The sequence below is a fragment of the Halichoerus grypus genome, chromosome 6 (assembly GCF_964656455.1).
Source record: "Halichoerus grypus chromosome 6, mHalGry1.hap1.1, whole genome shotgun sequence".
NCBI lineage: Eukaryota > Metazoa > Chordata > Mammalia > Carnivora > Phocidae > Halichoerus > Halichoerus grypus.
The window spans coordinates 99,912,894-99,927,173 of record NC_135717.1 but is presented as its reverse complement, the minus strand read 5'-3'; the positions used below and the strand labels follow the sequence as shown (position 1 = coordinate 99,927,173).

General features: G+C 37.6%; 1 protein-coding gene across 7 annotated transcripts in view; it reads left to right on the top strand.

The window, feature by feature from the left end:
* Positions 1 to 14,280, top strand: part of ITPR2 (inositol 1,4,5-trisphosphate receptor type 2) — a 494,379-nt gene that overhangs the window by 324,418 nt on the left and 155,681 nt on the right. For all 7 annotated transcript variants that reach the window (XM_036080194.2, XM_078075789.1, XM_078075790.1 and 4 more), the window contains 3 exons: positions 6,496 to 6,604; positions 7,091 to 7,278; positions 13,398 to 13,581. In XM_036080194.2, the coding sequence (XP_035936087.2) occupies positions 6,496 to 6,604; positions 7,091 to 7,278; positions 13,398 to 13,581 (481 nt within the window). The remainder of the gene's footprint in view (positions 1 to 6,495; positions 6,605 to 7,090; positions 7,279 to 13,397; positions 13,582 to 14,280) is intronic.

Here is a 14,280-nt window from a genome sequence, read left to right as displayed (position 1 = left end):
TCAAGTCAGAACTCGGTATTTGACAAAAGCAATCAGTTCTGCTAAACTTGCCATGTAGCAATATCTGAAATTTTCCAATGTTAAATGAGAATAACTAAGACGAACAGTAGAATCCTGTTGCATCCGTACCTATTCTTTGTTCATTTTTAGTGCCAAAGTTTGCCTTTGTTGAAAACTATGGAGTTTGAGCCATGGTAGAATTCACCCACTTTAGCTGGAGTTGTAAGGTCCATTTTATATAGTGAAGTGTACACAGATTAGCTCACAAGGATATGATTCCAAGGGCTGATTAATAGTGGACAAATTAGGATTTTCAGGTAGTTTATCATTTATTATTTTTGCCATTTTCTTAGTGTATGTATACAGAAATGTGGGTATGTTTGGTATAAAGTGAGAAAGTATGTACAAAAGCACTTTGTAAAGTGTCCACTGTTGTGTCATCTGGATAATATTAATACTAGCAACAATAGCATCAACTCTGCACAACTTATGTAGCACCTACTATGTGCTGGGAACTGTTCTAAGTACTTTACGTATTTTTACCTATTTAATCATCACAGAAACTGGAGAAGGATAGGTGTTATGACTACTCCACTTGATAGTTATGGAACTGAGGCCCACGGTGGTGGAGTAATATGCTTGAGACCATCCAGTTAGTATGTGGCATAAGGGGGATTGGAACCCAGGCAGTGTGGCTCCAGAGTTAAGAACAGGGATAGAGGAAATCCTTCCTTCTTTCTATGGCATTCTGAATATTACATAGTTAGAAAATATATGCTTCTGGCAAGGCTGGAATTGGGTAAGAAAAATAATTTTAAAAGATGAAATTGCTCATTTGATTTTGATGTTTATAAATCTGATAAGCACCTGTGATTTTATTTTATTTGTCCAAAGAAAATTTAGAAATAATAGCAAATTTGATGCTTATTTTCATTTGATGTGAGACCCTTCTAACTCTATGGTTGGTTTTGAACAGCTTTATTCTTCCAGCAATATAAATAGGGCATCTTTAAAAACAAAAGATAAAATGCAGCTCTCTATTTCTCCTTTTAAAAAAGACACACCATTGTTTTTATCTCTTGGTTGGGTCCTTGCAGTAATGTGGTTAAAAGGCTCCCTTACATAGGATAAAAAGGGAGCTAGTTCATAAGGACCCAGGGTTCTGCTCACAGTAGGTTCTCTTCCAGATGGTGACAGGGACTTGTGCAATTTTAAGAAAAATAGACCTGGATTTTCATGTTTTTCAGCTTTATTTATTGTAGCTGGACCAACTGTATCTTACAGGGCTCAAATGAGAAGCAATAAATTGGTCTGTAGAGGTGAGAAGCATAATTAGTAGAACAAACTGAGCTACCCTTTATAGAAATTTAGTACTTAAGTGAAAATGTTCTCACATTTTTCCTCCAACTTACAACCTCAACTCTGTAGTTTATGGGTCTAAAAGTTCTCTTAGAGCATCTCCTTCTGCTATAATAAGATGTAAAGCAAAAGCACATTTGACTCCAAAGAAATGTTTTATTTTGTTTTCCCTCCCATTTTGGAAAGATCATTTTTTGGCCGAATGAAATTGGCCGAATGAAATTAGTGGAACCTAAGGAATAGCATGAGGACATTAGGAGAAGGAAGGGAAAAATGAAGGGTGGGGAATTGGAGGGGGAGATGAACCATGAGAGACTATGGACTCCGAGAAACAAATTGAGGGTTTTAGAGGGGAGGGGGGTGGAGGGATGGGTTAGCCCAGTGATGGGTATTAAGGAGGGCACGTACTGCATGGAGCACTGGGAGTTATACAAAAACAATGAATCATGGATCACTACATCAAAAACTAATGATGTATTGTATGGTGACTAATATAACATAATAAAATAGAATTAAAAAAATAAAAAAATAAATTAATTAAATTCAAAAAGCTTTCTCTTAAAAGAAAAAAAAAAGACAGGCTTTTTTTTTCTTATGTATTCTCTAGATTCTCTATTTCTTCCAAGACTGGTCATCACCTTTACTCACTACAGCACTATATGAAAAAGTCTTGAAGGAAGAATACATGAAATAGGGAGCAATGGTAAATGTCTGTGTTCTAAAAACTTAATTATCAGTAAATAAAAGTCACTATAAGGATAAAGAACTCCAGACACTCTAAGTGTCTATTAAAATTCTTGGCACTGTGACATTTGGGACATTTGTTGTGCACAGGACAGCTTTGCTCTGATGATCATATAGTTAGTAGGGGAGATATGCATGTAAGAGCTCTTCGAAGTCGACTGTTTTCTTTTATGTGCTTCCATAGGGCCTAATATATGTGCCTATTATGGAACTGACCTCATTGTTAACACTTTGAGGTGCGGGTTATATCTTATTCACTAATTCTAAGACACAGTGAGTACCTAATGAATATTTGTAGAATGAAGAAGTGGGGGATAGGACGTGTCCATAAGTAAGACAGAAGGAAAGCTTTTCAGGCAGAGAAATAGGATATGTGAGCAAAGCAGAAAGACAGAAAACTGTGGTTGAGAAATCATCACATAGTTCTATTTGATTAAAATATGTGTGAAAACACTATCGGAAGCTACAGTTGAAAAGTTAGAATAGGTAGGATTTCACAAATCATTGTCAAGATGAGGGGTAGTAGATGAGCCCTTAAGTTTGGGACATTAAATGATCAAGATGGTTCTGATCTTCTTAAAATAAATTGAAATTGAAAACAAGATTAAGAAAGATGGACTATTAGTGATATTGAGCATCTTTTCATGTGTCTGCTGGCCATCTGTATGTCTTCTTTGGAAAAATGTCTGTTTAGATCCTCTGCCCATTTTTTAATTGGTTTGTTTGTTTGTTTTGGTGTTGAGTTGTATAAGTTCTTTATATAGTTTGGATATTAACCCTTTATTGGATATATCATTTGCAAATATCCTCTTCCAATCAGTGGTTTGCCTTTCTGTTTTGTTGATGGTTTCCTTTGCTGTGCAAGAGCCTTTTCTTCTGCAGTAGTCCCAATAGTTGATTTCACTTTTGTTTCTCTTGCCTGAGGAGACATATCTAGAAAAATGTTTCTATGGCCAATGTCAAAGGAATTACTGCCTAGAAGTGTTTTTTTCTAGGAGTGTTATGGTTTCAGGTCTCACATTTAGATTTTTAATCTGTTTTGAATTTATTTTTGTGTATGGTGTAAGAAAGTGGTCCAGTTTCATTCTTTTGCATGTAGCTGTTCAGTTTTCTCAGCACCATTTGTTGAAGAAACTGTCTTTTCCCCATTGCATATTCTTGCCTCCTTTGTCATAGATTAATTGGCCATATAAGCGTGGTTTCATTTCTGGACTCTCTATCCTGTTCTATTGATCTATGTGTCTGTTTGGGGACAGTACCATACTGTTTTGATTACTACAGCTTTGTAATATAACTTGAAATCTGGGATATGATACCTCCAGCTCTGTTCTCCTTTCTCAAGATTGCTTTGGCTATTTGTGGTCTTTTGAGGTTCTATACAAATTTTAGGATTATTTGTTTTAGTTCTGTGAAAAAAATGTTGGTATTTTGATAGGAATTGCATTAAATCTGTAGATTGCACTACTCATCAGGGAAATGCAAATTAAAACCACAATGAGATATCACTTTACACTTGTCAGAATGGCTAAAATAAAAAACACAAGAAACAACAAGTGTTGTCAAGGATGTGGAGAAAAAAGAATTCTTGTGCACTGTTGGTAGGAATGCAAATTGGTGTAGCCACTGTGAAAAACAGTATGGAGGTTCCTCAAAAAATAAAAGGAAAATTATCATATGATCCAGTAATTGAACTAGTGGGTATTTACCCAAAGAAAACAAAACCACCAATTCAAAAGATACGTGCCTCCCTATGTTTATTGCAGCATTATTTACAACAACCAAGATATGGAAGAAACCCAAGTGTCCGGTGGATAGATGAATGGATAAAGAAGATGTGGTGTATATATATATATATATATATATATATATATATATATATATATATAATGAAATATTACTAAGTCATAAAATAGAATGAGATCATGCCATTTGAACAGCATGAGTGGACCTAGAGGGTATAATGCTAAGTGAAAAAGTCAGTCAGAAAGACAAATACCATATGATTTCACTCATATCTGGAATTTAAGAAACAAAACAAATGAACAAACAAAGGAAAAAAGAGGCAAACAAAGAAATAGACTCTTAAAAACAGAGAACAAACTTGTGGTTGCCAGAGGGAAGGTGGGTGGGGGATGGGTGAAATAGCTGAAGTGGATGAAGAGTACACTTATTTTGATGAGCACTGAGTAATGTATAAAATGGTTGAATCACCTATATTGTACACCTGAAACTAATATAACACTGTCTGTTAACTATACTTCAAGGCAAAGAGAAAAAAATAGAGGAGACCATTCCATTGTGAAAAATCAAGTTTGAGGTGCCAGTAGAACCTCCAGATGAAGATAAGGCAATCTAAGTGGAAACAGGATGAGAAGCTTAGGAGAGCCAGGTCGGGCTGGAGGAAAGACATTTGGCAGCCAGACTGCGGAAAGGGTTGTGCAACCAGGGATCAGATAAAATTGCTGATGGGGAGAGGGAAGATGAGGAGAACTGAGGATAAAACCCCGGGAATTGAGGGGGAAGTATGACCAGAGCATGAGAGAGAGAAGGAGCAGTGAGGGCCACGTGTCACAGCGTCACACCACCAGGAGTTGTGCCTGGGGAGGGGCGTGGAGCACAATGTGGGGCGCAGTCGAGCATTGAGTTAGGGTCTTGCTCTACCACGTGCTAGCTGAATGATCCACGTAACTGGAGTTACCTGAGCTCTTGAGCTCCAGTGTCCTTACCCATAAGATGGGACTAACACCTCAGTAGTTGCTGTATTAATTTAGTTTAATAATACCTTAAAATCACTCTTTTTTTATTTTTATTTTTTTATTATGTTATGTTAATCACCGTACATTACATCATTACTTTTTGATGTAGTGTTCCATGATTCATTGTAAAATCACTCTTGTCTATTAAAACAATAAGAACAAATAAAATGGAAGATTTGGAGTTATCTGTATTTCTTATGTACATCAAGCAACTATAGTACAACATATAGTATTTTAAAAATGTCTTGTAACCAGTGTAAGATTGAAGACTTAGGATTTTTTTGAATTACATGTTTTATAAAGGAATACACTGTCTTTTACCTATAATCTTCTGATTAAAGCCCTTGGAATTTAAATATAATTCACTCTGTCTTATCAAGCATAATTTTTGGAGCACCAGCTGTATACCCACCACTTTCCTAGCTCTTTTTACTAAGCTCCTTCAAATAGGGCTTTGGGTTTCCAATTCTTAGGGTGTTTATTAAGCCGTGTTTTCTTTAGGCATCACTAATATTCTTTTTTTAAATTAACATATAGTGTATTATTAGTTTCAGAGGTAGAGGTCAGTGCTTCATCAATTGCATATAACACCCAGTGCTCATTCCATCAGTTGCCCTCCTTAATGCCCATCACCCAGTTACCTCATTCTCCCACGCCCTCCCCTCCAGCAACCCTCAGTTTGTTTCCTAGAGTTCAGTGTCTCTTATGGTTTGCCTCCCTCTCTATTTTCATCTTATTTTACTTTTCCCTCCCTTCCGCTACGATCCTCTGTTTTGTTTCTTAAATTCCACATATGAGTGAAATCATATAATTGTCTTTCTCTGACTGACTTATTTCTCTTAGCATAACACCCTCTAGTTCCATCTATGTTGTTGCAAATGGTAAGATTTCATTTTCCTGGTGGCTGAGTAATATTCCATCATCCACCACATCTTCTTTATCCATTCATCTGTTGTTGGACATCTGGGCTCTTTCCATAGTTTGGCTATTGTGGACATTGCTGCTGTAAACATTGGGGTGCAGGTGCCCCTTTGGATCACTACGTTTGTATCTTTTGGGTAAATACCTAGTAATGCAATTGCTGGGTCATAGGGTAGTTCTATTTTTAACTTCTTGAGGAACCTTCATACTGTTTTCCAGCGTGGCTTCACCAGTTTGCATTCCTACCAGCAGTGTAAAAGGGTTTCCCTTTCTCCGCATCCTTGCCAACATTTGTTGTTTCCTGACTTGTTCATTTTAGCCATCCTGACTGGTGTGAGGTGATCTCTCATTGTAGTTTTGATCTTTATTTCCCTGGGCATCACTAATATTCTTAACAACTCTAAGACCCTCTGCTTTCGAGGCAATCTTAAATTTGTAGTACATAAGTGTTCCTAGTACAATCTATTGTGATTTTCCCAGTACATTTTGTTGAAAATACTATATTTTATTTCTGGGAGAAGCAAGATCGTTATTTTCTTGGGAAACATTTGCAAATTTCTGTCTCAGAAAATATTATGCTGTATAAAATTAATTTTTCTATGTCTCACCATCATTGATAAAATGCATTTTAAGTGACATTTTAATGTACTGATACGTTCCCTTTTCATTAGAAAAAAGAACAATAAGAAACACCTTTTCTTATCCTCTGTATTAGGGTAACACATTAAGAAAAATACTCCTGAATCGCTACTTTAAAGGAGACTATGGAGTCGGTATGAATGGACACCTCTCTGGAACCTACTGCAAATCTGCACAAGGTGGAGGTAAGACTGATCATTGTCTCATCATTGTGGGATTCTGGTCACATGTCTTCACACTGGTGTTATGCTAGCATTTTACTTAAAATAGAACAAATATAAAAAATCCACTCAAAAAGCACTATTAAAAGCCATTGTACAAAATTTTGCATTCATAACACAAGGATCTGAACATCTAATTTTGCTCTTTGATGCTGGAAAATAGTAAATTATGTCATAATTTCTTAATATATAAATTAAGGACAAAAATAAAGCTAGTTTTCTTTTTCTAAAATATTATTAAGAAAAAACAATTATAGGTGTTATACATTGAATAGAAAGCTCTGTTTTTTCAAACTTCTGACATTTTTTTAAAACCCTAGCTTTATTATATTTAATGCTGAAGGGAAAAAATTCCAGTGATAAATAATATTCTTACGGTCTAATAATTCAAAAACCTATGTGCTAATAATGTCTGAAAATTAAGATTTTTTTTCAATTTCCTAAACACAGGGAACTTCTCTGGACAAGATTCAGATAAGATGGGGATATCAATGTCAGATATTCAGTGTCTACTGGACAAAGAAGGTGCATCCGAACTTGTCATCGATGTTATAGTGAACACCAAAAATGACAGAATTTTTTCCGAAGGCATTTTACTTGGCATTGCCTTGCTTGAAGGAGGAAATACACAGACTCAGGTACCTGTTTATCATGATGAGTGTTATGTTGGTTATTTGTATTTCTTATTTACTTGTCATAGAAACCAAGGAAAGTAATGTATTTTTCTTTTCACTTCTCATGACTATCTAAAAAAAAAAAAAAAAACCCAACAACCTGGTATCACATTTTCCTTATAAATTTATTTGATTTACTGTAGAAACTGCAGACCTTCACAAATTATTCAGTGAAGCAGAACATTCCTTCGAAGCTTCCTTTCTAACATTATACCAGAAATTCTGATTTGTTTAGGGAAATTTGAGGCCTACTTTCAGCCGATAAAAACAACATTTTGCCTCATCTAAGAATTAAATGTAAAAATAAATAAATACATAAACTCCTCACACTGTGGCATTATAACAGGTTTTAGTACCACTGATCACCCCTCCCAGCACAGCCCCTCCCATTTACTTTTTTTTAGAGGTTTAGAACAGCCTTTTTATTTGATGCCCCAAATCTCCCAGTTCTTATTACCCTGATCCCTCTGAGTAAGTGAATTTTCACTGGTCCGGGGAGAGAAGAACCATTTCCTTTGTTCCTTCAGCTTGGGAGGGGTGAGTTGAAAGCGGCCATTCATGTCTTCTGCATGCAGGCATCATCATACCACCATTTCCAGAAGCCACACGTTTCACTTCGAAACTCCTACCACGTGCTCCTGGGCTCTGCCACTCCCAAAGGCAGAACACACTGGGGGGGGGGGGTGGCGCTGAGAGCAGAGCTGGGGAGTGTTCCCAAAGAACACACATCTTGCTCCTAGTCCTACCGCCCGCTCACCTGCTCTTTCTGCGTTTGTCTTGGTTGGAGAAGGAAACTATGCTTACAACTAGTTGGAAATTTCAGAATCCGCTTTTCCTATTCAGGGCAAGTGGAAGCCACATCTAATTGAAAACTAGGATAATTCCTTTATTAATCCAGCAAAGGCAATGGACAACAGGAAGTTCGCTAGATCCAATAGCAGGTGGCTTTAGGAAGAGAGGCCTCATGTACGGCAGATGTCACAGTGACCAGAAAACAAGTCCCAAACACTGATACTGTTGAAAAACATCTTGAAAAACATCTTGAAAATTCTCGTGGTATTGAAGCTGCAACACAGATTCCTCTGAGGGGAGTTGGGGAAGTGTGGGTTTTCTTGGAAAGGGTCTTGTCTTCTACAACCAGATATTCAGTTGGGACTTTCTAAAGAAATTGTCTAGGCAACTACATAATGTGAGAGAGAGATTATCCAGATAGTAGTGAAGGATTTTTTGTTTTTAATCTCTAGATAGAAGCAATCCTTGCAACTAAAGTGCCTTCTAGATTCCTGTTACTGGACCATGCAGGGTCATCAGATGAGATCATCTTGGACCCCACCTACATATTTACGTTTATTTATGTCCTCATATTGCTGCAGAATAAGCCAGCTTCTGCCAGAAACTTCCTGTTCCACTTTCAAACTCCTGACAAGGTCCCTGCATCCCTTTAGAGCCCAAATACCTTTCAGTATTTTTTCACATGATGTTTCTGTGGCAGTTGTCACTAGTGACTTTTTCTTTGTTTTTGAAACCTTTTCTTTCTTTTTCCCCCCCATTTTTTAATTATGTTCAGTTAGCCAAAATATAGTATTCATTAACTTTTGATGTAGTGTTCAACACCTAGTGCTCATCATAACACGTGCTCTCCTTAATACCCATCACCTGGTTATCCCATCCCCCAACCTCCCTCCCCTCTGAAACCCTCAGTTTGTTTCCCAGAGTCCAGAGTCTCTCTTGGTATGTCTCCCTCTCTGATTTTCAACTTAGGTCTTGGGACACCATTCTCTTCTCATTTTACTTCCTGCCATTTCTTCTTAGCCTTCTGTGAAAGCTCCTCTTGATCTACTTAACTCTTGAATCCTGACATCTCTCACGTTTCTTTGGGTTCTCCTCTGTTTATTTTTCTTGTTCCTTTAGCCTGACCTCGTTCATTTCTGCATCTTTAACTTCCATTCAATGCTGATGATTTTCCACTCACTCGATGCACTTCTAGACTCTATATCCAGCTATCTTCCAGAATGTTTCGTGGGATGTCCCACCAGTACCTTAAACTCAACGTGTCCCAGACTGAATACACTGTTATTCTCCATCCACCCAACTCCTCCTTTTACTTTGCCTCCCTCAGTAATTGCCGGACCATCCACCCAGATGTCTGGCCGGAAGCTGAAAGCCCACTTTGACCTCAGCTAACTCACTCTCACTCCCTTCCTGAGTATCTCACTGAAGGCCAACCTCTGGTGATTCTGGCCTGCTAACATCTCTCATATCCACACTCTGCTTTCAGTCTCTGCATAGCCAGCCCTCATTACCCAGCCTTCTTATCTTTTCTGGGCCACCAGGTCTTCCGGGAGGTATCCCTGATCCCAGTTTTGTACTTCTCCAAATCATTCTCCACTTTGCCTCCAAAGATATCTTTCCAAAAAACATGTTATTCTCCTGCTTAAAGTCAGTCACTTGCCCTATAAAGGCAGAAACTCCCTAACACAGTCCATAAGATCCTTCATGATTTCATCTCTTCACTTTTTGCTTTCTGATTCCACCTTCTCCCTCCTCTGTCCTCTCTTCTGTGCACCAGGTATACTGAGCTCTTCCTAGTTCCTCATATGTCTCGTGCTATTTCTCACGTTCCTTTCTCCTCTAGGTGGACCTAACTCAGGAACTTCTCTTGGAAGCCTTTTCCGATCCCATGTGCCGCTAGGCAGAATGGTCCACTAGTTACTGCATGCCCCTGCTGTATCCTGCAGATGTCTTCAGTGGCATTTCTGCCACTTGATTGTGCCTTTTCGTGAATGTGGCAGGCTCGATCTAGCAAATTATGGATCCTTAACAATTGAGACCACATGAGGTTCATCTTTGTGTCCCATGTGTCTGACACCCTGTTTGGCCTTATGGCTGTATGAATGAATGGTTTGAATCAGATTCTAGCCCCTTCACAAAGTCTTCTGCATCTGGCTCAGGCCTTGACAACCACTCCTTTATTTGAGCTCCCATAACATTTTTTCCTTAATATCCATTTGGCACTCTGCCTATGCTACTTTGCTTTGTTGTTATTTGAACGACATTTTGCCTCTCTAATTAAATTTCATCCTTCTCAAAGTAGATCCTGTCCTATTTCTTCTATCCACAGTGCTTTATCACCATTCAACAAATATTTGTTGATGAAATAGCATTAAATTATTTTTGTATATGAAAGCCTTTTTTAAAGATGGGTTATGACAATGTCATTTACTAGCCACCCCCTATTTAGGTTTATCACTTTTCTACATCACCGTGTATAACCCAAATAGCAGCTATGTTCTCCGTCTCTAAAAGGTCTCACTGAGGTCAGCTTGAATCCTATTCCTTGCCCTTGAGCAGTCTAAAACCCACTCCTCCCCAAGACTCCTGCTGGTCCCCAGGGAGGGTGGTTACATTCTTACAGTGCCCTTAGGCACTAATGCCTGACAGCCCTACTTCTATAAGAATCTGATTCCCTTCCTTAATTTATACCCTCCTAGCTACATCAGCCAATTTATATGTTTAATATACATTATTAAAGATTGGTTGAAGGGGAGCAGAGGGGAGGCATTTCTGTTATAATTTCAAACTGAACACTAATAATAACACTAATCAAAGTAATGCCTGCTAAATACCAGGCCCTGTTCTTCGTGCTTTCCATGTACTGACTTGGTTAATTCTCACAACAACTGATGAGGTAACATATGTTATCTTCATCTTACCAAAGAAGAATCTGAGATAGACGGTTTGAGCTCCTTTACCGAGCTCACATGGCTAGTTACAGATAGAGTGAGGACTCGAACCCATGCAGTCTGGCTCCAGGGTCTGTGCTCTTAACCACTCTAGACATCTCCTTTCTGAAATAACCTTCTACTTCCTGACCCCTGGGAAATTTCTCTGGCTCATCCACCCTGCATCAGTGCCTTAGGCTTACACCATCTCTCCGGTTCCTCCCTTCATTTTCCTTCTCTGCCTTCCCTCTCTGGGCTGCCCCATCCTTCTTGGGGGAAAGTCCTTCCTCTGTCACACAGATCTGTTGACCCATCACCCTTGCTTCCTGAAAAAAACCTCAGAGTTTCCCCTTATACTCTGAAGCTTATGGAAGCAGTTTCCTAATCAAAAACCATATCTTTCAAAATAGAAATCCCTATGCTATCTGTTGAGATTATGTACACATTTATAAAAAACATGCTTTTTATCTTTATTAAAGTCATACTGTTCAGCTTTATAGTGCCCTGGTTTTAAAAAGGTGGAGCCTATGTAAGTAGCCTGTGATTTTGAGCTTAAGAGGTTACTTTAATAAATTTAATGACTTAGAGTCAGAGAATCTAGATTTAAATCCTAGCTTTACCACTTACTAGTTATGTAATATTGGGCAAGTCATTTATTTACCTTTATTAAACGTTATCTTATTGATCTGTAAAACGGAAATAAGAATACTTATTATTTATCACACCGTTGTACTGAAAGTATCAATGAGATAATGTATTTCAAGGAACTAAATAAATTATAAAACTTTGTTTTAATACAGCCACAAAGTTCCTGCAACTTCCTCATTAATATATTGGAACCTCTTTTCACCTTCTAACCCAATTATATTGGAAATATTAGGGTCTAAACATCAGCTTAATTTGTGGGACTGGAGAGGTCTGTAAATGCTGCATTTATCCTTTGAATTAACAGAACCAGCTTCACTGTTTCGTTGTAGTTGCTATGGTAACTGTGGCTTTTTGCCCTGCTTTCTTGAGGGGTTGCTAGCCTTCTGCTTAGAGCTTCCCCTTGTAGGTATGAAACCAACTCCTAAGGCTCATAAATTGCTCTGTACTCATACATTGCCCATATTGAAAATTGCAGGACAGGCATCCATTTCAAGACCTGATGTCATTAGAGTCTTATCTGCAAGTCCCAGGACCTATAGGTCATGGTTCCTGGCATTCTTTTAGGAAAACCTACGTACAGGAGCCAAACTCATCAAAATTGTCTGTTTACATTTTTGGATTATGGTTCATTGTACTTGATTTGGGAGTCATTGTTTTTCATATGTTTTCTTCACAATGTCTCTCATCAAGGTTATATAACTGTCTTTTAATCAGTACAGTTACTAGAATTATTATCTTTATTAATTTTTTTACTTTATTTCTATTGTATCTATTGTGCGTATCCCATGATTTTCATATTAGTAACATACAATTTCCCCACCCAGTACAAATTCTGTCTTCTCTGGAGTGTATCACCTTTCCCATCTCCTACCTCTTCTGGATACTTCCGTAAGTCACTAAGCAGACAGTGATTAGGCAGATATTTTCACGGTTCAGTATTTCTACCTCTCACTATGATATATTTTATCATCATTTTGGTGTTGAATCCTTTCTACATCATTATTCACTCTTAAAGCAGAATCCATTTTATACATTTTATGGCAGGCTTGTCCTAGACCCCATGCAAAGCAATGTAGCTAATGAAGTACCAAAAAAACTTAGTGCCTATCTATCAGTGGGTTCCTGTGAGTGAGGCTGCCATGGTAACACATTCTAAATTAAATGTACTGTAATTTAGATAAAGAGAAAAATAACTCTTTGTAACTCTGCGTAAACTCACATTTACACAGGATGATCATTGGATTAGTGGCTGTTTTCCCCTCTAGGTGACAAACTCAGGAGGGCAGGGATTGTGGTGGCTTTTCCTTTTTGTTCTGTCCCTAGTAGTAGCCAGGGCCTGGCACATAGTAGGCACTCAATAAATATGTGTTGAATCAAGACATGAGTTTATACTAATATAAAAAATCAAGGAACTCTTTGCATACAACTTCTTACAGTGCCCTTGTAAATTTTTAAGATAAAATAATCAGTAAGGATGAATGAAATAACAGGAAAATATATTGGATTTTAGTCGAAAGTTCTAAGCAAATACAAGCTATTATTAGTATATGCTAAATTGTACAGGAGACTGGTAAAAGCTGCTAATTTATGAAATAATAATGGGCAGCACGTTAAATATGTGCTTTTATCCATGATGTTTATGTTTATTTCAAGCATGCAAGCACTATTTTTCTCCACTTGGGTATTAATATCTTAAAATATGTTTTCTTGCAGTATTCCTTCTACCAGCAGTTGCACGAACAAAAAAAGTCAGAGAAATTCTTCAAAGTTCTGTATGACCGAATGAAGGCTGCTCAGAAAGAGATAAGATCAACAGTGACAGTTAATACCATAGACTTAGGTAACAAAAAAAGGGATGATGACAATGAATTGATGACATCTGGTCCACGAATGAGAGGTAAAGAAATACCTGAGTACTTGGGGGAATAGAACAGAAGGTCTCACAACTTTTAAGTCTCACTGATCTTTGTCATCTCACCTACCTTAGTCTCATTCTCATTGTCCCAACTGTGGTTCTGTGTACGGAGTTCCATTCTCAAATTATCATGACCATGGGGCTGACCTTGAAACAGCTGTGCAGGACCAAACTCAAACAAGGCATTATCAGCGCAAAGCAACTAAGTGACATGAAAATGTTTGGCTTCATTGTGGAGTGCACGGTAAAGAGCCAGCTGCCTGAACCTTTGGAGTGTTCGTGGAGTCCAGATTTTAAGAATAGAAATTATAGCACCATACTCTAATGAAAGATTCTTGGCATTTGGAATAACAAAGTCATTGGCAAAGTAAATATAAATCATATAAACATTAAGGTTTTGAAGTTTGCCATATTTTTCCCACCTTCTTGAATTCAAGAATTCTCATATTTTATATTTATCAGAAAGACACGAGCCCTTCTAAAATTGGTGAAGCATTAAGATCTTTTTTTTAATGTCCTGTGCAAATTTAATATTTTAGTTGCTACTTCAGATTGTTTTGGGGAAATTGTTGCACCTCGTGTCAGATGATTTTTAATTCAGTTTTAGAGAATTTGGGTAACTGGCTGTCTTGTTTTTTAATTAGCAAAAGGAAGTTAATTCAGAAATATAAGCGTACTGTT